Raw genomic sequence first — 25,600 nt, forward strand, 5'->3', positions numbered from 1 at the left:
CGCGAGAGGGCCGGTAACGCTGTCATGACTTAATTTTTATGTCATTGATTTTGTAAGTGTAATCGTAAATTCGATTACTACCACTTGGTATTATATATACAATATATCGGTAAACATACTTTTATGTATAAGTCAACAACTGAGATCGTCCATGGATTATCGCTAGGTAGGCCGTGGGATACATTTATACATATTTGAACGATGATACTCAGGTTGAGTGCTGACTCTAATTATTATTAGTGTGTACGTGACGAACAGACAGACTAGACGTACGGAACTTGTGAACAAAATTACCATAGTAGAATTTTTATTATTGGTATAATCGCTGGTATAATTTTGTTAATCGAATAACTGCATTAATGGTGGAAATATTTTTCGATTACATAATATCAATTACGTGTCAATACGATACGTAGCGATAAATTTAGTAATTATAAATCGCAATATATGTATTTATTTCTCGGTAATTAGCCTTAATTTAAATAAAGAGCTTAACAAGTACATAATATTAAAAGTGTGTACATTGTGATAAAAGTGTTCTTGCCTGTATATCTGAGAACTTAAGATCGAGTGATCGCGACGGTAACATGTACAAGAAAAGGTTGTTCGGAATGATGACAGCATGTTTCAAGGTAATTCAAATCGATAAGAATAAATGTCTCTAAGTAAATATTACTTATCACAGTATGTAATACAAATAAGTAAATAATCTGTGTATAGCAGTAGTATAATGTAAAGTTTGGAAAAAAGACCATGTTGGGAAAGTACTGTGTGATAATAGTCATTTATTATACTAAACTATAATAATTGAATAAATAATGCTTGAAGCTTACTGTGACTTTCATTTTTCTTGTGTACAACCTAATATTATGTCCACGAAAGACACGATTCTGTATATTCATGGTTCTAAAGACACGATAGATGTAATTGAAAATTGAATACATGTTTCAATAATAAAACTAGACAAATTTCACAATCTTTCTTCGTATCTATACAAACAAAATTATAAGATTTTGTGAAACAAATTTAAATAACTATCGGTCCCCGAAGTTTTGACATTTCAATTGGAGACACTCTATGTATCATTTCGGTCAGCGATAAATTACACGTTTCGCGGTAAACACTTCGTTTTTGCCTACTGGGTTAAACTAAAACTGAGAACGTAAACATTAGTGGTGATCGCTGCGTCAAAATGATAGCGCTGCTTCAAAGTTTTCCTTTTTCAGTTAGTGCGAAGACGTCAAACTGCTCATACGAGAAGATATTTAATACTGTGTGTTTCGATATCGAAATTTTGTGCAATTAAGAACAATGGGTCGTGGTAAAAAATTGAGTGATTCTGAAGTAGCAGCAATTCATAGTTTACGTGAAGAAAACTGTTCTATTTCTAAAATTGCGAAACAATTAAATCGTAGTCGGAAAGTGGTATACAATGTTTTAAGAAATGCAAAGGAGTATGGAAAGAAAAAAAGCACAGGTCGTCCAAAATTAAAAGCCAATCGTCAACAACGTGCGACTTTAACAAGTGCATCAAATTCTACTGCTATTGCAAGAGAAATTGTTGCAGAAGTTGGTGTAAACGCTAATGTGCGTAATGTACAACGTATTAGAAAAGAATGTAAATACGTAAAACGTCAAAAATTGATCACCACCACTAACGAGGCAACGTAAAGAAGCACGTTTACAATTTGCTAAAAGATATATGCTTCTGAGAGAGAAAAATGGCGAAGAGTTATTTGTAGTCAGAAAAAGTGATAGAACATAGATTTTAACTTGCCGACTAGAAGAGGTAGAGGAGTAACGGTGTGGGCTGGCGTTGGGTACTACGGAAAAACTGAAATTAAAATTACAAGTGGAAAGATGAAGAGTTCAAATTGTATTACTTTAATAGACGAACAATTGAAGAAATATATTGTAATAATTGCGAGCACAAACTTTATTTTCCAATAGAACGATACAAGTATTCACAAAGCAAAGTCAAAAGAATACTTCAGACAGCAAATTATCCAAGTTTTAGAATGAAATTGTTCGATGGTGGTCACACTAGGACTTGATTCAGATGGGCCACTTTAGAACCACAGCTGGATAGAACGGTGGTTGGACTATGTTCGGACAGAGCGACACGCCGACCACTTGCGACCACTCGCGGCTATTCGCTACTACTCGCAACTATGCAAGTACAAAACACGATAGAATAGAGACGAGTGATTCGCGTGTGTTCTGCGAATGGTCACGAGTGGTCGGTGTGTCGTTCTGTCCGAACATAGTCCAACCACCGTTCTATGGTTCAGCTGCGGTTCTAAAGTGGCCCGTCTAAATCACGATCGTATATACTCGTGGTCTGAGTTGAGCCTCTACGAAAGATTAGTACATGTCAAAGGAAGATAATTTCACGGCGTTGAGAAATTTAAAAAATGCAACGAGCGAAACTGGGTATCAAGCCGGAAGTTTGCTCAAAAATCATTTAAATATTTGCCAATGTATGACGTTTAACGACGTTTAATTGCTTATAAAAGTAAACGTTTGAGCTACGAAATAATATTTTTCTATACATATTAGGAATTTAGGCATTCGATTTTTCGTTATTTTTCAATACGTATTGTAAAATAAAATTTTCTTGTAATAAACGTATTCAAACATATCGAAATAATACGCTATTCTTATTAAATGGTATAAAAGTCAAAAAGTAATGTTGTTTCGAAAGTTAAAAATATTTATATTTACATAGCACGCTATCTTTTTGTCGCGAAGGATTATATGTATGACGTGGCACACTAATAGATGCATGTCAAGAGAACTTTACTCTTCTTTACGAGCGTACATTTTTAAAACGTTTATCTTGTAACCATGTTATTTTCAGTACCTAGTAACAACGTAGATACATGATCTTTGAATGAAGCTTTTTACTAGATCAGCATTCGCATTGTCTATTTCGATTAATCTTAGCATCTATACAAATTAGCGTGCAATAAATATCAATGACAAATTATTCATTCAAACTAAAGGGTTTAAAAAACTATTTTCTATCATTGGCGTATGTGCAATTTCAGTAAGTGTTCGTAAATATTCAGACCTGATTGAAAAATACAATACAGTTGGAAACATGATGAAATTAACTTACTGAGCTTACAACAAAATGTAATTTCCTAATAAATTGTAAGTCTTGTCCTTAACACGGTCTGTATCATATGAAGGACTATGAAGGTCAAGATAATTAGCAGAAAGTTTTTCCTCAATTAAGATAAATGTAAAAGGAAGTCTGATGCTCGATGAAATTGATATTTTTCTTCGACTAAACATCCTAAGGCAATATTTTAGCATAAGTACATTTTAACACGATTTATTTAAACTTGAAGGCCACCAGAATGCTTATTTTTCCTTCTGCACTTCGTACATACTAACAAAATAAAGTAGCGTTTTTTTATTACTAGTATTAGCTGTTTACCAATTAACAAAGACTAATTGATAATATTCCTATTTATTGGTTTAACGTGAAATTATGTTATAACTAAAGCAACAAATAATTTGAAATAATCACAAGATGAATCATTATTATCATTGTATACGTATCTATTAATTTTAGATAACCAATTCCTATGATTTTTGTATTATACGTGTATTAGCTTTAATTTGGATTCATTGCATTCTTTGAGCGATTTCTCTCGAAGAATAAAAGCATCATAAATTGGTAGAATAAATTTCCTTAGTAAATACATGTTTTTTAATGAATGAGTTTAATTTAAAATAATATGTGCTAAGCATGGGTTAGGTTGTGATCATCGACAACCATCTTACCGACAATGATGAACGTTTGTCTGTCGAGTTATCTATAACTCTAAACGGTAAGCCTCAGGTAGAAGTGTTCAAAAAAGTATCAAAACGTAGTATGCTCTTCACAACTGACGAGGATATACACATTTTGATGGAAACAAAATGTTTAGAAATATTTGTTATTTTCAGTAATTAACAAATATTAGAATCTTCTAATTTATTTTATAACTTGTATCTAATATATGGTTAAAAATTCTTTGTTTAGATGAGTATCATATTCATTTTTTATTCCCTTAAAACAAATTAATTATGATTTATATTATAATGTATTTTAAGTTAATTTTAAGCTAAATAATTATTCAAATGTATGCAAGCTTAGTTCATCTATGTACGATATACGGTTTATACCGGTTTTATAATATGTGCTCTATTTAATGTTTCGCACGCAATTGTTTCCCAAGCTATAGGCCGTTTTAAAAAATGTCCCAAATAAAACTTACCTTGTTTCGAGAAAGGGGGAGGATCTTATCATAGCCACGAATCTAGATGGATGCACTTCCATAATTTCATGGTGACCTTTGCCTTTTTTATGCAGAACTGTACGTTTTTATTTAGGTAGGCGTATAGCTCGTTTCGTGACGAATTCATCGACCCACAACGTGTTGGTATTCTAAAGTCATCCAAAATCATTTATTGTCATTTAAAATTTACTATTTTCCTATCTCCTGTATTCAAAAGAATAATTTTGGACGTCGATACAATTATTTATTCTATCCCCAAATGATAGCTCGACTCTTCTCAAAACGATAGAATTGATTCTTTCAATTTCCTCGCATTCTCTTAAAATTACAAGCGGATCGACAATTCCATTAGGCGTATAATGCACTATAGTAAAGCAGATCGTTACTGAAAGGAAGCACACGTAATACTATTTGCAATAACACTGATTCCTTCGAAGCAACTGTAACAGAAACTGAAAAGATCTGCCTAGCAGCAGATTATAGATAAGAATAAGGAGGAAAAAATTAAAATAATGATAAATCGCATCATTAGTGTGATTTCGAATCATGTTTACATCCTAATGGACGCACTACTCCGGTAAATCAAATCTTGGGGATGTCCAACGAAGGCAAATTTTAAATGGCAATAGATAACGTTGAATAACTTTGGAACACCAACATTATAGGTCGATAAATTCGCTACGAAACGGGATATACGCCTACCTAATTAAAAACATATAGTTTCGCACAAAACAACAAAGGTCACCTTGAAATTAGGGAAGTGCGTGCACCTAGAGGAGATTTGTGACCACCGTAAGATCCTCTTCTCTCCTTTCCCCCGAAATAGACTAAGTTTTATTTGAAACTTCGAATAGAACATCCTGTATGTATATATATGTACATAAGTAGTTACCATACTTTAATCTCATGTTATACATACCTCAATAGAATGGAGGCTTGTAGTTATAATCAACCTAAATTTTATAAAGTATGTCTATTGTTTACTTTGCCATTTTAAACAGATCTTTATGTTAATAGTTAAACGAATTTCCCTGGTATTATATAATAATAATTTTGGTTGCACAGTATTATGTAAATACCATTTTAAATTTAAATTCATCGATATTATAATAATAAAATGTAGTAGTTTATAGACTCCTGTGTGAGAATTACAAGATATTCCCTTTACGTCTTAATCACGCTTTAAAAACACAATTCCATATAAACGAATTACGCCTTATGAGCACCTTTACAGCTTATATAATATTATAATAGTAATCGCATTTACTTGCACATATTAGATTTTATTTGCTAATTAAGAAACAAGTATGCAGTGCTTTTTAGACAGTTTTTTGCGTAGTAACTAGTTTTATAGTTAAATGTTACGCAGAGTCTAGCGATGCTTTAAACTATTAAATGTTTGAATTGTTTTTAATAATCTTGAAATATTTCCCATGAAAACAGAATTAAATTTAATCGTTATGTATCTTCACAGATGGCTGGAAAGCCGAACACGCAAGTTTTGTATGCTCAGAGCCATTTAGATCATATGTGTGCCTTGGACATCGACAGCCATGCATCGTTCGTCCGTCTTTCGGGAATTATTTGCACGATCGGACCGGCTTCAAGATCCGTCGAAACTCTCGAAAAAATGATTGAAACGGGCATGAACATCGCTCGATTAAATTTTTCTCATGGCTCTCATGAATACCACGCTGAGACTATTAGCAACGTACGAAAAGCGCAGAAGAACTTATCCAGCCGATCAGGCATTAACGTTCCTGTAGCGATTGCTCTCGATACAAAAGGTCCTGAAATCCGTACTGGACTTTTGGAAGGCGTACGTAACTCTTTTATTTATTCGTATATTTGATCATAATACAGTAATTCAAAGTATTTCAAGATCTTTCAAGATCTTTCCGAGCACTACCACACAATCACACATAAATTATGAAAATAAAAATTTTAAATATTCAAAAATATTCTTACTATTTACGATATCCTCGTCGAGAAATTTTTTAATGAAAATATGCAGTGTGATAGGATTTTTCACGCATCCTATATCGTGTAAGACATAAAATTAACATATAATACCTAATTGTTTATTGCTTTCTCAGGGTGGATCTGCTGAAGTCGAATTACTTAAGGACCAAACGTTTAAATTATCTACCGATAAGGCATACATGGAAAAAGGCAATGCAAATCTTGTTTACGTAGATTATGAGAATATTTCTAAAGTACTGAAAGTTGGAAGTCGCGTTTACGTTGACGATGGTTTGATTTCCCTCATAGTTACTGCAGTCAGTACGTATCGTTTCTCTACGTATATTCTTCTTTCCTTTTCTATGTTTAAAAAATATACAATTTTAGTGGTTTTTAATTAAAGTGTATTGAATATTTTAGATCCTGATGTGGTTGTAACTACTGTTGAAAATGGTGGAATGTTAGGTTCTCGCAAAGGTGTCAATCTACCTGGATCACCAGTAGATTTGCCAGCTGTTTCTGAAAAAGATAAATCTGATTTGCAATTTGGCGTTGAACAAGACGTTGATATGATCTTTGCGTCATTTATAAGAGATGCTAAAGCTTTGGCGGAAATTCGCGCAATTCTTGGTGAAAAGGGAAAGAACATTAAAATAATATCCAAAATTGAAAATCAGCAAGGAATGACAAATCTTGATGAAATTATCGACGCTTCTGACGGTATTATGGTAGCACGTGGTGATCTTGGTATTGAAATACCACCAGAAAAAGTATTCTTAGCACAGAAATGTATGATCAGTAGATGTAATAAAGTTGGGAAGCCAGTAATTTGTGCTACGCAAATGCTGGAGTCTATGGTGAAGAAACCACGTGCAACTAGAGCTGAAACATCGGATGTAGCTAATGCTATACTTGATGGTGCAGATTGTGTCATGTTATCAGGTATAAATTATTTAATTACTATATTATTAATTCATAATAAGCGATTATCATCTATATATAATTTCTTAATTAATCTGTTAAATTTTTATATATTAGTATTTACATAAATATGTAATTATTTATTGTTTCAATAGGTGAAACTGCCAAAGGAGATTACCCACTGGAGTGTGTGCGCACAATGGCTAACATCTGTAAAGAAGCGGAGGCTGTAATTTGGCAGACACAAATTTTCCAAGATCTTTCTCGCAAAGCATTACCACCAATCGATGCTACTCATGCTATCGGAATCGCTGCTGTAGAAGTATCCGTAAAATGTGCAGCTAGTGCTATTATAGTAATCACAACTACCGGCCGTTCAGCGCACATAGTTGCAAAATACAGACCACGTTGTCCAATTATAGCAGTAACTAGATTCCATCAAGTTGCACGACAAGCACATCTTTATCGTGGCATTTTGCCCCTTTATTATGAAGGTACTAACCAGAAAATAGTATATTACAGGCTTTGAGATTGAATTAAGATTGCTAACTAGATATATTTTACATAAATAAATTGTTAGGAAAAGGAATTAATGAAGAAGTGATGAATATATTGAATTCCTATGGTTAACATTATTATTAAACTTGAACTCTTTTATTCAAAAGAAATATACTAAATAATCCAACTAAATGACGTTTACTAAGTAATGTAGAATAAAACTTTTCTAATAAGAGTACAAATATAATTTAAATATGAAAACTTTGTATATAATTATGTTATAATAATTATTTCACTTTTTTTGTTTCATATGTGTAGAAGCGCCATTAGCTGATTGGGTGAAAGACGTTGATGTACGCGTCCAGTGTGGTTTGAAATTCGGCAAAGGCCGTGGTTTCATTAAATCTGGAGATTCAGTTGTAATAGTCACTGGATTGAAACAAGGCTCAGGATTTACGAATACACTTCGTATTGTGTACGTAGATATAGAAATTCCTCGAGATGATGATGCATGTACTATACGTAGTGATACAGATAGTTATGAATCTATTATGTAATTTCTGCATTTATTGTATGCATTCCATTGATATCAATTGCTAATTTATTTCGCTTGCACTTTGCAAAAATACAAATTTATTACATTATATGTGCCCATTTTAACAAAGTTTGTTAAACAGAAGAAAATAGTTGGTCTAATTAACATTTGTGTATTTGGCTTTGTTGATAAAGTTTTGTGTATTAATATTATGTTGTGTATTAATAATATATTTCAATATTTTCACGAAAATGAAAAATATTTTTCAAAAAACATGCAGTGAATTTTCAGTTTGTATAAAAATATATCGTTCTGCTTAATGAAATATAAAATAGTTAAAAAATAATATTATCTACTTTTAAATTATAAATTGCATTAAAAAGATTTGTTTCAGTGTGCATTAATGTTTTCTATTTTATTATCGTAATTTAAATTTATGAAAATTTTTCATCGGAAAAAAATTATTATCTGTTTTAATTATCAATAAAGTAAAATTTGAAAAAATCGGATCAAATTGATATATTTTTTGATGTACTTTATTTTAGTGAGGGCTAATATATCAAAACATATCTTATATTTGTCCTAGTAACGATCGTATTCTTTTTTGTTCTTAGCAGTTTCCAACGAAAATTTGGAAACATCAATAGATATTTTATTTAAAAAGTGTAATTTAGTTCCCATTAATTTTTTATACTAATAATTTTATTGAATATATAGATTCACAAATAACAATTAAAAAATTGTTTGAAATATATTATAGCAAACTGTACATACTGAAAAGTACTAGAATGTAAATGTTGTTTTTGTCTTATCTTTTGTGTCATTAACTGTTGTATTTTTACGTTTAACGAATTAATATTCATATTTTTTATTTTTTATTCTTAAAAACTCATGATATAATTTTGATATTTATTTTTCTTTTTTTAGGACGGTTGAATAAATGTACACTGGCTGTATTGTAAAGAGCAGGAGATACTAAATAGCTTTAGATTTTGGAAATTTAATATGTAACTTACACTGTATGATGATGTATGATAAAGTTAGTAAAATCACTGAAAGGATAACAATCTAAAGATGCCAGTAGCTGCAGTATTAATATCATTACAATGTACCTCCATAAATACAGCACACCAAAATGTATATATATATGCATATGTTTTTACATATATATATATATACATGTATGTATATCAAATTTTACGTAAATATATGTAAATGTACATATGCATATACACAATCCCGTTGTTCAATAATAAAGTACAATAATTATTTGAAATAGTAAATTATTGAAACTTGAATTATTGTTCGCCAATTGAAACGCTATGGTTGATTCTTTATCTTCTGTAGGAAACATAAATAAAGAAATTTATTTTACTTTCGTGCGTTTTTTATTATCGTTTTCAAATTACTCATAAACATAACAAACTTCAAATTCTAACATCTTGTATTAAATTTCAAAGTACTGGACTACCTTCTTATATCAAAGCATGCAGTGTTCAAATTTTTTAATAACCACAACATGTAACCTGACCATTTATAAACCTCTACCAAATTACTAATAAAATGGACAAATAACTTATAATTCCCATTCTTAATAATCACATACATCTCTTTAAGCTTCGAAGAATACACAATTGTAATATACATTGAATTACACAATGTTATGTACCAATGATATTGCACCAGCAACTAAATGGATAAAATCATGCCGCCGAATGCCATGGGTACTATTTTTATAATTGACATTTTTGTACCTAATAGAGATTAGTTGATTAATAATCGTGATTAGGTATACATGTTTCATTTACATTAATAAATACGTAGGAATCAAGTACTATTATTTCAATTAAATATATTAAACGTACTGAATTTATATAATTATGATTTTATTTTTTAATTTAAAATTTTTCCATTTACTTTCATAAAAATTTAGCGTTATGTTTCGAAACATTTTCCTTTTTCTTCAATACAGTTCTAATATTTTAATGCAAAACAGTAAAAATCATAAAAATATTATACAGGGAACAAATAGAATAGAATGTAAGACTAAATACGTTTATACAGCGAAATAGAAAATAAGTTGCGTTGATTATAGTAAAAATATAATGTCCCATCTTTGTTATGTTATAACTTTTTGCCTTTATGCTTTTGATTCATTCCAATCTGATCTCATAAAATGTTTTTTAAATTTGTTAATTTATCTCATAACACATAGATGGTAAATCTTGAAGATCAGTACATAACAGATGATCAAGTAAAAGCAGCATATCAAAATACACGTCTTGAACACAATATACAACTTGATATCAATTCCAGCCCTAAACTAGCAAGGCTTACACGAATTATGGTTACCCTAGGTAAGCAAACATTTGCGTCATTTTTAGTCTTTTAATACAAATCGCTTTTGATAAAAAGGTACCGTAAGATGCTCGGCCAAACTTTAGTTATATGTTTCTAAATAAAAAATTCTTGCTTTTTCATGTGGCGGCACTCGACAAGCCAAATATCATCACTCGACACTAACTAGTGTCGGACGACGGCAGCGCAGTGGTTAACATCTTAGGTTGCGAACGTTCGGAACCCGGGTTCGAATCCCGGCGACCGGAGTCCGATTTTACTCCCACGCACCAAAAAAACGGAGGAAAAATCAGCAGTGCCCCAGCAGCGACATCTACAGCCGGCAACTACTCTACTATCACCGACGACAACATAACGCCATACACGCCTCAACTGGTGACCCCGACGTGATTTTTAGTGTAAGAGGTGACAGTGATAGACTAGTCGCGGTGTGAACAGTATTGTCCGCAAATCACACTATGGAAAAGGAGAGCAAACCAACTCCAGCCGGTACTTCGTTCCGCGTGCCGCCATTTATGCCTAGGAAGACCGGGATCTGGTTTTCGATCCTAGAGAAGTATTTCGGCGTAGCCGGCATTAGCCACGATAACGAAAAAGCCTTAGCCCTCATGGGATTCCTCGACCCACCATACCTCGCAAAGATAGAGGATACCGTGACCAACCTCCCCGCCACCGGCCAGTACGAGAAACTGAAGAGCGAGCTAATCCGCGTCCTGACAGAATCGGACAGCGCCAAGGTTGAAAGGTTAGTCGAACGCGAAGAGATGGGCGACAGAAAGCCCTCACAGTTTTACAATGACCTAAAGAAACTAGCCAGCCCGCTCGCGTCCGACGAGTTCATCCTAAGCCTGTGGAGGAACCGCCTCCCAGACCGTATCAGGGAAGTCCTGGCCGCAGTTGACGATACGAACATAGAAAAGTTGACCAGGACCGCGGATGCCGGCTACGCCGAAATACTTCTCTAGGATCGAAAACCAGATCCCGGTCTTCGTAGGCATAAATGGCGGCACGCGGAACGAAGCACCGGCTGGAGTTGGTTTGCTCTCCTTTTCCATAGTGTGATTTGCGGACAATACTGTTCACACCGCGACTAGTCTATCACTGTCACCTCTTACACTAAAAACTCACGTCGGGGTCACCAGTTTGAGGTGATGGGGCGTGATAGGTATAGAAGAATCACTCGTGTCGTTAACAATAACAATTTATTTGCTTATGTCTGTGGTATACACTAGCGCGCCGAAAGCACGGTACAGATATCGGTTCGAGATTACAAGTTCAAGCTCGGCGCGATACTTTACGCGGTGGTTCGAGTCGAGACGATTGCACAGATGTCGAGGAATTCCGATTCGCTATTACGTACGACTGCGGGCGGACAATTCAGATCGGCGTCTCCCAACTTGCCTCGCGACTCGCGATAGAACAGAATGAATTTGTGTCGCGATGATGCTCCTTAGGAAAACTGTGCTTGAGTGTGTCTAAGGATACGGAATCATCGGATTCGTTAAGGACAGCGTTAGTTCAGAGGGTGAGGGAAATGGACGTCGCTGTTAATTGGCTAAATCGTGAGTTGGTGGTTGGAAAGAGATGGCAACTGCCCTTGAGAGAAAGTTGCTAGCGAGGAGCGTCGTACGTGAAGAAAAGCAGATTTCTGTAGTGGGTGGTATGTGTAGGGACTATTGAGACAAAGACTATCTGTTCCTTTAGAGAATCTTAGCTGCGTGGGTCCTAAGATTTATAGCGGGTCCTTAGGCTCGCTGTAAATATTCGGAGAGAGTGTATCGACATCTGGCAATCATCTGTTCGCAAGGTAGAGTCCTTGTGTAGCGAGGCACGGGACAGAAACCGGTTGGGAAGTTTGCTGTCGAGTGCCGCTGCATTCAAAACTAGATATTTGAAATTATATTTACAATGACTAAACGATGTCCATAAAGTACATTCTTTTAAAATATTATTTCCTTCAACAAGTGCGTTTAGTTTGTTTTTCAGCTTTTAGATACAATCATTGCTTACCATAAAACATCAAATTTTTAAAATCTGGCTATCTCATTCGTAGTGACATTCCTTTGATTGTTGGGTTATATTATTTAAGTTTATTAAAAAGGAATATGTAAGTAAACTCTAGATATGAATAGAGTGTATACTGTAAAATATCTTATATATTTAATAAGGCATGACGAATTCTCATCCTGACGCCGTCGTTAATATGATGATGGCTGGGGCGAACATAGTTCGTTTGAATATGTCTCATGAAACAGAGAAATGGCATGCAATCACTGTACAATCTGTTAGAGAAGCAGGAAATAGAATGTATGAATTGACGACGGAGGTTTACCCCTTGGGAGTTGCAATGAATCTCCAGGGTCCCGAAATAAGAACGGGTGCATTCCGTGGTGATGAGAAGAGTATAGTATGATTATTATCTAAAACCACTTGAATCAAGATATTTGTTGATGATATTGTTTAATACATGTATATTGTATACGTTTTAGTAAAACTTTTACATGGCATTTTATGTGACGATTGTATATACTGAGTATTAATATTTACAGGGATACGCTAAATTAGAGGAAGGTAAAATGGTAAAATTGGTAACGAACGATATCGCAAAACGTGGAGGGTGTGCTACATGTTTCTGGATTTCTTACCTTGAATTACCTCGTGTATGTCGGGTAGGAGATAGGATATTGATTGATCGAGGCGCTGCTCTATTACAAGTCACCTGTATCCGTTAGTTACACTTACCCTATGTTGATAAATTAATAACTAAATGAATAAATTAATTGTAAATGTTTTAGATTTAAAATGTTTTAGATTAAAATTTCCCCTATGGTTACTGGAACTACCTTTCGTCGATTGTAAAATATAAATTTAAGAAAATAGCAGTAGTATTAGTAATAATTTATTTTAGCTTTTGATCAGGAAATAGAGCTTGATTTACAAAACATTAATATGCATACGATATAAAAATTAATAGAGATCAAAATTCTTTTAATGCAGATGAAGAAGCTGTAACTTGTAAAATAATTAAAGGTGGTATTGTAAGGGATAACAAATTGGTGCAATTACTAGACAGTGTAGTTTCATTACCACAAATTTCGGAAAAAGACACTGAACATATGAAATTGGCTTCAATGTTAGAATGTGATTTCCTTATAATGAATCATACACGTAACGAGAAAATGTTGTATGGCATTAAAAGTCGCTTGAAGAAAATGGGTATGGATAAACTGTACATTATTCCAATGATTTGTTCGATGCACGACATTGATATTACGCTAATCGATACTGATTAAAGGTGTTACTAAAATTTGCGTCATGGCAAAGATCTCAAATCAGCAAGGATTCGAAAATTTCGATGAAATTTTACATTCAGCTGATGCTATTCTTCTCGATAGAAACAATATTGAAATAGACGTAGGGAGTGAAAAACTATTTTTAGTCGAAAAAATAATTATTGCGAAATGTATAAGGGTAAGCTTTTATTAATAAATATTTGCCTTGCATAACTTCACTGTAAATTCTTTAGAATACTATGCAATTCAGTTCCGTAACAAAACAGATTTGCCATATTGATAGAAATTTACAAATTGTCAGTACGAATATCTGTCACAAAAATGTTCCTTTTAAGTCGAATTTTTGTTTCTGTAATTAGGTAATGTATAAATAAAAGGAGAGAGGAATTGTTCAGAAATTATATTAATTAATCGTAGCTGATATTTAACGAAACTAGCAAGCTATAATTCTCAAGATCATTATCCATAAATAAATTTCTACTTTGCTTTTTCCTTTCCTATAGATAGGAAAACCAATTGTATTAGGGTTTCAAGTATATAACAACGAACAGTTAAATATTGATATGAATTTAATTGCGCATGCTGTTTTAAATGGAGTCGATGCAATTTTTCTGAAAACTGGTGCTATGAATATGAAAGATACTACTAAATTATTAAGAGATGTCGATATAGTATGCAGAGAAGCTGAAAGCGCTCGGTGGCAAAAGGAAATTTTCGATGAATTAAGCTACAAGGTAGAATTATTCAGTGTAATTAAGCTGATATTATTATAATTCGATTTTTCGTAATACAATATGCATTGATATGAAGATATTTTGTGCGAAAATAGGTGCCAATACCTCTAGATCCTTTACACGCTATCATAGTTGGAGCAGTTGAGACATCGATAAAATCAAATGCAGCAGCAATTGTCGTTACCACAACAACAGGACGCAGCGCTGTTTTATTATCAATGTATCGTCCTAAATGTCTAATTCTTGCAGTTACTCGTTATGGAGTAGTTGCTAGATGGCTACAGCTGTACTATGGTATCCATTCTCTTCATTACAGAAGTAAATATATCTTATGTTTTTCCTTAAAATAAATATACTATCCTTTTCATTTCTTCGTATGTATGGATGTGCACATATGTTTATGCTATTTTTATTATACAGAGTTTCCCAGGGTTTAACGACTAAACCTTACCAGTATATATGAGAACAATACTTTTCCTTTCAATATCGTTTCCACTTTCACGGCATTAGGTTTTTATGCGTGGATAATTTTCTAAAAGAAAGATACATATATCAAACTATTTCTAACTGTAGCGAACTAATATAGATTATTATATTATTATTATATTATTATAGTTGATTATTTCATTGTGATGAAACTAAATTAAACGAGTTTTGCAGCGTAATAAATTAAATTTCTTATCGCTATCTTATAATACAATTAGTACTAATGATTTAGTCCTTTAGTAAAAATTATTATATTTAATATATGTAATTATCAATACAGCGGAGCCCTTGTCTGATTGGGGTAAAGACATGCAAACTCGAATACAGACTGGTATCGACTCTCTCCGAAGAAAAGGGTACATTAGAGTTGGCGATGCGATCGTGATTGTTAGTGGATGGCGCCAAGGAGCAGGCTTTACAAACTGCATACGTATAGTTTATGTGTCACCTGGACACATGGAAAATCAAATAGCGGATTTCGAGTCTTGCTGGTAAAATATATCCCTTTTTCTTAATTCAAATAAAACAATTTTATCATAGTTGAAACAATTAATAAAACATTTTTAATTAACACTTTAGTTGTTTCTTTTAAACAACTTTTTAGATATTGTTTAGCTTTATTAAGTTTTTATAACATGTATCTATGTACTCTTAATTTTTTCCTGAGTCATTTCTTTCTGTTAATACATTGACTTCAGATATTTTTTCAATTGAAATGTACTGAGCGAATCAATCCTTCTACGGTTTCACTAAGATATTTATGTTATATAACATTTATTAGACATTAGTTCGATACAAAATAATAATAATGTAATCGTAATAATTATATATGTATAAAGCAAAGATCAGTCTCTAGTATCAATATCGTGGTACCATATTTTCTTTGCATCCCGCCTGCTACTCAGTTCGCCGTGAGTCGAATACACGACAACATTAAGAAGAGAGAGAAAGAAACAGAGACAACCGGGTTCGGACTATATTTACATGATGGCGTCACGCAACGAATCTTAACTACTTGATTGAAGCGCCTTACTGCAGCAGGTGATCAACATCGTCCGGTCACTAAGAGTCTTACCCCACCAGGAAAGTTTTCAGTTCTGTGTATGTTCTCACTGTTTGTTAATCTATCTTATATGTATGTAATTACACACATAACTCGCCTGGATAGAACCGAACAAGTTCTTGTTTATGTTGGGATGGAACATAATAAGTTCTTGTCACGACCGTGGGTCTTATATATACTAGAGTTGAGTTAGTTCTACACTTGGTCGCTTGGTACAGCACTTGCACCAGCAACTCAACCTACGGGTGTGAACATTCTCATTTCCTCTCTAATACTACTAGATAGTAACGCCTAGGAAAAAACAATCGAAATCTGACAACTGCTCAAGCGTTGTATCACTTGTAAGTTATATCATATATGTATTTAGAAATAAAGGTTACGTATTTGGATTACGATTTGATGAACAATATTCTATCAAATTATGAAATAATAAGGTAACTATATCTATAAAATAATAACAATGTTTTAGAAAATATTTATAATTATTAATTAAAAGATTAAAGAATTAAAGGATTTAAATAAAATTTTAATTTTATCTATACGCACATGTATAGATATACGTACAGTATGTACATGTATATACATATTGTTTCACATTGCAGATCTCAATCATTACATTCGAATATATTTTAATCTCTTGAAATAATCCTAACGTGTAGTAATCGACGATGGTTCAAGTACGATATACACGTAATTTATTTTTACGAGGAATTTGCATTATATATCTTTTTGCTTTTCTTAGTTTTTATATACAAATACCGGGTGAGTACAAATTGAAAGGTTCAAAATAAATAATATTTATTTTATATTGTTACATTATTATATTGTTCCTTCTAATATTTATTCTTTTCTTTTTCTATTTGTGATAAAGGATTATATGGGGATAATGGCATCCTACCGGCTAGAACTCAGCTGGATCTTAAAAGTCGTTCACCTTTATTTCATAAATTAAGACAGAAACCAACATTACTGTGGTTTGCTCCTTATCTTGGGTTAAATATAGAATATATGTTAGACGTATTATCACTTGTGGGTGTTGCTCTTTCCTTCGCAGGGTAATGGTTGATCATTTTGTTGTAATTTATATAACCAAAGTGTATGTATACATAAGTGGTTATAATAATGTAAATATTGGTTATTTTCAGATTTATATCACAAAGATTTTGTATTGCATTGGTATTTGCACTACTTTGGTCATTATATTATTCTTTGTATCAAATTGGTCAAACATTTATGTGGTTTCAATGGCAAGTAATATTTCCTAAATTTGTTAATACTTGTGTTGTATATGCACATTACATACATGTATATATATAACATTATAGACAACATACACACATATACATACGCAAACATATACACATATATCTATAAAGTACAGAATAATATATCGATTAATAGTATTAATTCAATATGGATCAATTGTGTTAATTTATTTTTGTTGTTTTCTGAAATTGACTTCAATCAGCACAAATATATTTATAATATAATATACCATGGTTTAAGCAATTTCTGTTGGTACAAAGCTACAAGTGAGATGATTACAAGTTAATTAATAGAAACATATTGTAATTATGTGTAACATAATTAGAAAAATATAAACCAATAATTCCATAAACCATATAAATCATTTATGATAAGCTTATAGATATTTTTGTATACTTTTACAGGGATGTACTGTTATTGGAAGCAGGATTTTTATGTATATTTGTAGCACCATTCTGCTATTCTCAACGTGGAAAACTAAGTACACCAAGCGATGCTGTAACGTTTTGGACTGTACGTTGGCTACTTTTCCGCTTAATGTTTTCCAGTGGAGTAGTGAAACTTACTTCTGGTTGTCCTGTGTGGTGGAAATTAAATGGTATAATATTTTATCAAACATGCATTTACACTATAACCAAGTGAAAGAAGAATGTTTAGTTCCTTGCAACAATGTTTCAGCTTTGAATGTACATTTTGAGTCACAGTGTATACCTACTCATTTAGCATGGTACGCACATCATTTGCCAACATGGTTTTTACGTTTTACTACTGTGATTGTCAATGTTATTGAACTTGTCATTCCATTTTTGTTCTTCTTTCCAAACAGAAAAGTCAGAATAATTGCATTTTATACGCAGGTAAATATATTTGATCAACTGAGTCACAGCTATTTGTATCATCTAATGCTTAATATATGACGATTATTTAATAATCTATATTAATTCTATTAGGTATTTCTTCAGATACATATTATAGCAACAGGAAACTACAATTTTTTCAACTTTTTAACCATTTGTTTATGTATCTCTTTACTTGACGATCAATTTTTTTATAAAAAAAAATCTAAAAATGGTACTTATAGTATCATAGAATCTTTTTCTACGATATTGTGTATTGTAGTTTATGGAGGAATTTTTTATGCAACATATGTGTATTACAATCTTAGAATATCTGATAATTGGACAATCCAAAGCGACATTGGTACGTAGATATCATTAACAAAAACACAAATATTTTCTTAATGGTTGCCATTTCTTTTATTATTTACTTCATTATTTCAGCATTTACACAAAAACAATTTGATTACGTTTTATTACAAACAGTCCCGGTTTCTATCTTCCTCGGCATAATATCCCTCGCATTTACAGTTATAAATGCGTTAGTTAAGTCTTTATTAGCCATTAAAGGAATACAAAATAAAATTTTGGCAACATTCGTTACGAGTCTTTATACAGCAGCAGTTTGTTTTATCTTTGCTATAAGTATTGTACGTATGTACCTGCTATTATGTGTCATTGTTTACGTTATTTAGTATTCATGTTCATAATGTTTGTATGCCTAGGTACCGTATGCCACCTTACATCACAGTTATAATTCAACAATACCAGTGCAACTAAAACAGATACAAGGGAAAGTTGAACATCTTCATCTTGTAAATAGTTATGGATTATTTAGACGTATGACCGGAGTAGGAGGTAGACTAGAAGTAATCATCGAAGGAAGCAATGATATTGACGGGCCATGGAAAGAATACGAATTTTTATATAAACCAGGAAATGTTAATAATTCATTACCGTTTGTTGGTTAGTCATTTCAAAAATCGATATTTTATACTTTTCTTTTTCTTTCTAAATCACATTATTCAACATCTTTAAGAATTGCAATTAATTATTATTAATCTTTATTGTTTTTAGCTCCTCATCAACCACGGCTCGATTGGCAAATGTGGTTTGCTGCGTTAGGTACTTATCATCAAAATCCATGGTTAATGTCTTTAGCGTATCGCCTTTTGAGCGGTCAACCAGAAGTGCTGGCCCTAATGAATAACATAAAAAATCCATTTGCTGAAAAGCCACCTAGATATATTAAAGCTAGTCTTTATCGTTATCATTACACCCCATGGAGTCAATCGTAAGTATTTATACGCATGTATATCTTCTCAATTATTCTTAAGTTTGAATAGTTTTAATTATATTTTGTTTCATCTTATGTTTTATTAGGTGGAATAAACAAGCTTGGTGGACAAGAGAAAAAATCGGGGAATATTTTCCAATATTTAGTCACGATCATCCACCGCTTCTCGAATATTTATCAAAAATGAAAATTATTCAAGATAAGCCGGCTTTCAAAATAACAAACGATTCGTTAAAACTATTCTTCGATAGCATTAGGTCTCTGGTTTACAAAATCGAAGCTAGCCTTCTTTTATGGGGAGTTTTTACAGCAGGTTGTACAATCATCATGACTAGTTACAATAATTCAATGTCAAAGAAAAAGTAAGTATTTATCTCATTTTTGTCATGTTCTCAGTAAAAAATAATTCATAGTTGGTTATGTTTATAAAAATGTGCTTGTGTATAGTCGTAATCAAGTTTGGTTGTATCATACATATAAATTATTTCATAAATTATGCATATATTATATTTTTACGAATACATAATCATCTGCTCAATACATTTTTCTTTCTTTTTTTCCATACATCTTAATTAAACATCTATTGATCATATGCATCTACATAAAATTTAGAAAAGGTATGTGGGAGGGGGGAGAGAACGAATTTACTGAGAAAATATACAATATGTTTCCTATCAATAATATTGTAAAATATCTGTACTAAATTTATAAGTACGTTTTTTGTTGTCAAATTTTTTATACATGTATTAAATCGTTTTACTTTACCTTATTGAAAAATGATACATATATATGTTCTATGATATGTCCATATATACGATAATACTCTAAATCGCATTTAAGTTTAAATTAAATTATTTGCGACCTATTTTTCTGAATGTATTTCTTTTAAGTAATTATTGCAATGTAATATAAGTGTATATAGTATGTTTTGAAATTTGTTGTGCATTTAATAAATAAAAATGGTCAGAAAGTCCACTTACAGGTAGATTAAAAAAGGTATATGTTTGTATAATGTAGTTAGTATAGTAGCTCTGTGTCACTCTCTTTTCTTCCTCAAGTGAAAAGAACTATTATATTATTGCAACGTAATAATACGTAAAGTAAATGAAATCATTTCAAAAATTTGATCGATAAAAGATTTATGCCATCAACTAATATTTGAATTTTTATATTTCTTATTACATTTCCATGAAATTATTACTGATATATAATGACCTGAAAAAAGAAAGAAATATTGATTCCCTTCTTTTAATAAACATTTATTTCGTATAATACAATACGATTTTTATAAAGTAAAATGATTGAAAGATACAATTGTTCTACATAAAGATTATCATGTTAATATCATCATGGTCAATATATTAATCGATATATTGAAATATAACTAATGTAGTATAATAAAGACATAGGCTTAAGAGGAAAACATAATTCAGGAAATATGCGATAATTGCAGAGAAAGAACCTCTCGTTAATTGCATGGTTTTCATGCCCACCACAGAGGGGAAGTTCTCCCCAACCGTGCGACAATGTTTAACGACCAGCTGCGGTCAAGTAATATAACATAATTTAATATTAGATATGGTTGAGACAATGTATTTGGGTACTAATTCGAAAGCGGAACTTTTTTATTTTCGACATTTTTTAAATTCAACTCTTACTACCGTATTTTTGAGATCTTCCCGATTAAAGACGAAACACGATATAATTTGAATTATATTTATTTATTGTTATGTAACTACCACTTATTAATATAAGCAAATATACGCTAAATCATATCGTATTTGGTAAAATGTAACAAACATGTTGGTAAAAGTTTCATTTATCAAAAATAAAAGATAAGAACGTCTGATTTTTGAGTTAAAGGTCTCAGCTTATCGCGGGTCTTTAATATTTGCCACACTTCGACTCTCAGTCTCTCGTTATCTTTCATTCGAGCTGTCCTTTTGTACGTTCAGCATGTCTAAGATTTCTGTTTTCAGAAAGAAAACCGTTTCTACTTTTACATAGTTGCAAAACTTGGGTCCCGATTTTTGTGCAATTATGGAATGTTTCCTGTTATTCTAATTCATCTGACAGTTAGTCTAATTTACAATTACCTGAATTACTAAGTATGGATAAAAATCACTTCATATTCTTCGCGTTTCATCTCTTTCTAAAAAGGATTTCCGACTTATTATATATGTTGATGTGCTACAGTTTATACAAATAAATACTAATAATAGGAATAGATAAAGATTCACACGGAGAAGAATATCTCATTATCAATCGCTTCTACGAGCCGCTATTCAAGCGGCTGTACGATCTCATATATGTCTCTCATACATGTCATATATAAAGTCCATAGATATTGAAAAATTTACAGAAGGTAGCATCTAAAATTTACAAGCTCCCTTTAGCAATTGTTTAAGCTTTTGCATAAAAATACTTTGAGCCTATAAAAGAAAGGACTGTCGCTTCTTTTAACCATTGTATAATAAGCTTCTCTCGATAGAAATGTGTCCAAACATCAAGCTCACTTTCGCTTAACTTTAATTTCATTTACTATCTTTTTTCACACATTTTTACCAAGGAAAAATGTTATTAATCTAATGGTTAGCTTCATATAGATTTAGTTATAAATAAAAATATATGTCTAAATAATATAAAAGCAGATATTTCTGAAATAACCCCATAAATTAAACCGTAAACCAGAGAAAAATAATATTTACCCAAAAATTAACGTAGTACTTTAATTTAGTGAAATGAAAGTTGCTTTTATTTGGAAGTGAAAATTTATTTATTTAAAACTTATAAAATGGATTTGACGCACGCAAGGCGTAAACGAAACTAGAAATCTTTGTCCCGCCCTTAAAATAAAAAATTGTTTAATATCCTAAACTGAATCCTTATATTATATCCTAAAATTCTCGCTTAATATTCGTTACTTCTTTGTTTTATGTTTCACTAATGTGTCTAATATTTGAGACGTCTCTTTTTCAATGGAATATCTTCAAACAAATATGTATCCTCTACATAAACTTGTGGCAATAAGATATTTGACAGACCTAATGGGTACTTAAATAATTGTTCTAAACGTGTTTCTAATAAATTAAATGCTTCTTGTAATTCGTTTGATGGTACAAAATATTCATCAAGAATACCATACTTTTCATTTAATCGTCTCATATATGTTAAGTTTTTAAAGCTTATCAAAGTTGCATAGCTAGCATACATCATAGATGTGTCATGGTTTTGAGTAATTTCTGTGGTACCGTTAGATAGACATTTGCTTTGAAATTCCATATGTTGAGATTTGTAATTGACATCGTCATTTTCATAAGATCCAGCGGTGCTAATGTCGAAACGAACGACTGATTCCAATTCTTTTAATGTTTTGTCAGTTGAATTGTTTCTATCGTTGCTATTATTGGTACGACATCGACGTTGTAATAGTAATTTTGTTAAAAATGTAGAACAGTTTCGAGCTTCAGAGGCTGATTCACAGCATTTTGAATTATTAACTTGAAAGGAACGAGCAAATTTTTGAAATTGTAATTCTTGTTCATCACCGCCGATGTAAGGAATTATAAGCTCTGATGTATTAAAGTCTGTAGGTAGTTCGAATACAAATTTATTGCTTCTATCTATATCATAATCGATACATTTCTTTAATTTCTTCAATTTTATCTGCGAATCAAAAGGACGTGGAGGTAAAAAACAAGAATCTTGTTCAGATTCATTGCGTTTAAACATGCGTGATTCATACTCCTCTACAATTTGAAAGTACTTTTTCTTATCGCTTTTTAGTTTTATATATTCCCTTAATGAATGCAAAAGCTGTTGATCTCTATTGTTTAATTTTTTATCAATAATGTTGTTGGATATACAAAGTTTGGCATTCAATGCTTGTAAAATATTATATAAGCTTATTGTTTTACATTCCAACTTTTCCGCATTATGAAGTTCCCACTTATGTATCAATTGTTTTGCTTTACATTTTTTATGAAAATAGTCAATTAATTCTTGATCTATATTCGTAATATTATTATCATGATCTTCATTGGTAATACTATTATTAGGTTTGAAGATATTTTTACAAAATTCTTTATTTTTTTGTTCCTTGTTTTCATTTTCTGAATGTTGTACTCCATTGTGTAAGTGATATTTATGCAGTTCAAGTATGGAAACACCTCTTTTAATGTACTTTTGCAAAGCTGTGTATCTATGTCTTAATTGAGTCCTAGTTTTGCACGAAAAGTTTTTAGCTATTACAGACCAATTTGGACCAATGCACTGAAAAAGATGAAGTAACTTTGTATCTTCTTCAAGCGTCCACGAAGTCCAACTTTCAATTTGGTTAATGGTTAACGTTTGATAACGATCATGAAGTTGAATGGTAGATCTATTAGGCATTAATGCAGCTGATATTTTACGAAAGTTAGTACCATACTTAGTAACAGCATCCTTTAAGATATTGTCTTCAGTTTTAGTAAATCTGCCTTTAGTTAAATATGGTGATAAGCTGTATGACCATCGAAAATAAACTTGCTGCTTAGTTCTATTTTGCATCCAACTAGTTACATTGCCCCAAGGAATAAAGTCACCAATTTGAAATATTTCTACTAGTTTCAAAAGTCTTTTATCTTCCTCATTTTCCCAAATGCAATGGACTTTAGGTAATCTTTTTCTTGTATTGTATCTGATAAGACATTGATACGCACTACGATTTGTATTTAATTCTTCTGCAATTTTGTCCCAGTTTTGAAATTCATTTTTTTTTACTATTCTCCTGAGTTTAGTAATTTCTGACTTCGTCCAATGCTTTCTGTTGATGTCAGGATGAAGAAAAACATTCCACATGATACGACAATCAAACGGAGAATGGACATCTTCAAAATAATTAGATGATATTTTAAACCAATCGAATTCTTTTTGTTGTAATGGATTGACTGTTTGTAAAATATCTGTAGATGAAAATTTCTTTTTCCTGTCGTCGCATTCTTTTATTCCTTTAGCTTCTTCCTTTACCACATTTAAAAGCACATCTCTTTCCTTTTTAGTCCATGCAGAAATTTTGGGAAGATTTTTGAGCTGTAATTCTTTATAGCTTTCCTTCAATATTTCATCTTCATTATTGGAAGCAAAAAAATAATGTTTATCCTTAAAATAAGGCATACCAGCATTGCAAATTGAAATTTTTGTATCTTTGGCTATATTATTTTTTAAATTACATTCTATCACTGCTAATTTTTTTTGACATTTTGTAAGAGCAATGATTATGTTGCTTTTTAAATCCATTAAAGAAGAGATTATCTGTTTGTTATACTCTAACATATCATAGCAATTTTCGATATTACATTCTGTAGAGTCATCTTTGGTTTGACATTCATTTTGTAGTACACTTATTCGATCTTGAATAGATTCTTGTTTTAAGTTATCGCTTAATACGATATCATTTATTTCGTAATTATTCTCAAAATGATTTTCATCTTCACATTCGGGAAATATACTTTCTAACAACATTCCGACTAGATCATTATTTTCATCACCTTCATTGAGTACCGTGTTCATTACGAACAGATTTGTGAATAAGTTCGGTATTACTTATCAATTAACAAATTACACTTTCGATCAACATTAAATTCACATCAATGTGTGAAAAATAACTATATCTATTATTAATATATTTACAATAATTCTAAGCAAATTACAAAAGATAAAATTTGAAATGTACTAAAAAACATAGATACGTGTTAAGACTTTAAACTGCGTGTATTTATATTTATATACGTAAATAAATGTATCGATGTAGTTTTCAAGACGTGTTGTTCGACTATTCGTGCTGCTTTTCTTTCAACTGCCTCAATATGTAAGTAAGTACATACGTATTTTGAAGCCATGATGATGCTGATTAAGTTTAACGATTTCGATCACAATTTGAAACACATTAAAACTTAAATGTTAGGTTAACCGGAGTTGATCGGAATTTTTCATTTAAGACAGTTCTTAAAATATCACTGCACAACAAATAATGTACGTAGAAATGTATACGAATAAATGTCGATTTGACATAAACAATA

General features: G+C 31.6%; 5 protein-coding genes across 9 annotated transcripts in view; 3 read left to right on the forward strand and 2 right to left on the reverse strand.

The window, feature by feature from the left end:
- Positions 1-5,327, reverse strand: part of LOC126914192 (uncharacterized) — a 23,691-nt gene extending 18,364 nt beyond the window's left edge. The window contains exon 1 of the mRNA XM_050717805.1: positions 4,272-5,327. Within this exon, the coding sequence (XP_050573762.1) occupies positions 4,272-4,333 (62 nt within the window). The 5' untranslated portion in view covers positions 4,334-5,327. The remainder of the gene's footprint in view (positions 1-4,271) is intronic.
- The window catches only part of LOC126914209 (pyruvate kinase-like), a 16,822-nt gene extending 7,240 nt beyond the window's left edge, over positions 1-9,582 (forward strand). For 2 of the 3 annotated variants that reach the window (XM_050717840.1, XM_050717839.1), the window contains 6 exons: positions 5,767-6,111; positions 6,389-6,575; positions 6,675-7,196; positions 7,331-7,669; positions 7,992-8,148; positions 9,136-9,582. In XM_050717840.1, the coding sequence (XP_050573797.1) occupies positions 5,767-6,111; positions 6,389-6,575; positions 6,675-7,196; positions 7,331-7,669; positions 7,992-8,148; positions 9,136-9,148 (1,563 nt within the window). In that variant the 3' untranslated portion in view covers positions 9,149-9,582. Of the gene's footprint in view, positions 1-352; positions 633-5,766; positions 6,112-6,388; positions 6,576-6,674; positions 7,197-7,330; positions 7,670-7,991; positions 8,149-9,135 lie in introns of those variants that run through there. The other variant, XM_050717838.1, reaches the window with a different exon arrangement.
- Positions 9,583-12,601: 3,019 nt separating this feature from the next.
- LOC126914212 (pyruvate kinase-like) lies at positions 12,602-15,650 on the forward strand. Of its 3 annotated transcripts, none has more exons than XM_050717850.1 (7): positions 12,602-12,973; positions 13,116-13,293; positions 13,564-13,782; positions 13,862-14,037; positions 14,363-14,593; positions 14,689-14,911; positions 15,360-15,650. In XM_050717850.1, the coding sequence occupies exons 1-7, from the start codon at positions 12,737-12,739 to the stop codon at positions 15,572-15,574; spliced, it is 1,479 nt and encodes a 492-aa protein (XP_050573807.1). In that variant the 5' UTR covers positions 12,602-12,736; the 3' UTR covers positions 15,575-15,650. The 3 variants fall into 3 exon arrangements, with proteins under 3 accessions (XP_050573807.1, XP_050573808.1, XP_050573810.1); XM_050717851.1 differs by having other exon boundaries at positions 12,826-12,968; XM_050717853.1 differs by having other exon boundaries at positions 12,841-13,035.
- A 496-nt stretch (positions 15,651-16,146) lies between these two features.
- Positions 16,147-20,516, forward strand: LOC126914206 (lipase maturation factor 2-like). The gene is made up of 11 exons (XM_050717831.1): positions 16,147-16,576; positions 16,745-16,904; positions 17,014-17,197; positions 17,288-17,389; positions 17,813-18,006; positions 18,087-18,265; positions 18,359-18,608; positions 18,689-18,894; positions 18,970-19,210; positions 19,322-19,538; positions 19,628-20,516. The coding sequence occupies exons 2-11, from the start codon at positions 16,811-16,813 to the stop codon at positions 19,905-19,907; spliced, it is 1,947 nt and encodes a 648-aa protein (XP_050573788.1). The 5' UTR covers positions 16,147-16,576; positions 16,745-16,810; the 3' UTR covers positions 19,908-20,516.
- On the reverse strand, positions 18,639-25,111 carry LOC126914201 (snRNA-activating protein complex subunit 4 homolog). The gene is made up of 3 exons (XM_050717821.1): positions 21,638-25,111; positions 20,522-20,756; positions 18,639-19,443 (listed from the first exon to the last, which is right to left on the reverse strand). Exon 1 carries the CDS (start codon positions 25,089-25,091, stop codon positions 22,494-22,496), a length of 2,598 nt encoding a protein of 865 aa, XP_050573778.1. The 5' UTR covers positions 25,092-25,111; the 3' UTR covers positions 18,639-19,443; positions 20,522-20,756; positions 21,638-22,493.
- Positions 25,112-25,600: the final 489 nt, after the last annotated feature.

The sequence above is a fragment of the Bombus affinis genome, chromosome 3, assembly GCF_024516045.1.
Source record: "Bombus affinis isolate iyBomAffi1 chromosome 3, iyBomAffi1.2, whole genome shotgun sequence".
Taxonomy (NCBI): Eukaryota; Metazoa; Arthropoda; class Insecta; order Hymenoptera; family Apidae; genus Bombus; species Bombus affinis.

What these genes read in the sequence shown, in the direction of transcription:
- LOC126914212 (XM_050717850.1), top strand. Translation starts at nt 12,737, where the DNA reads ATGACGAATTCTCATCCTGACGCCGTCGTTAATATGATGATGGCTGGG. An exon ending in GTGGTGATGAGAAGAGTATA is followed by an intron (nt 12,974 to 13,115) that starts GTATGATTATTA and finishes TAATATTTACAG; the next exon opens with GGATACGCTAAATTAGAGGA. An exon ending in AAGTCGCTTGAAGAAAATGG is followed by an intron (nt 13,783 to 13,861) that starts GTATGGATAAAC and finishes TACTGATTAAAG; the next exon opens with GTGTTACTAAAATTTGCGTC.
- LOC126914206 (XM_050717831.1), top strand. Translation starts at nt 16,811, where the DNA reads ATGGTTCAAGTACGATATACACGTAATTTATTTTTACGAGGAATTTGC. An exon ending in TTTTTATATACAAATACCGG is followed by an intron (nt 16,905 to 17,013) that starts GTGAGTACAAAT and finishes TTTGTGATAAAG; the next exon opens with GATTATATGGGGATAATGGC. An exon ending in ACATTTATGTGGTTTCAATG is followed by an intron (nt 17,390 to 17,812) that starts GCAAGTAATATT and finishes ATACTTTTACAG; the next exon opens with GGATGTACTGTTATTGGAAG.
- LOC126914201 (XM_050717821.1), bottom strand. Translation starts at nt 25,091, where the DNA reads ATGAACACGGTACTCAATGAAGGTGATGAAAATAATGATCTAGTCGGA.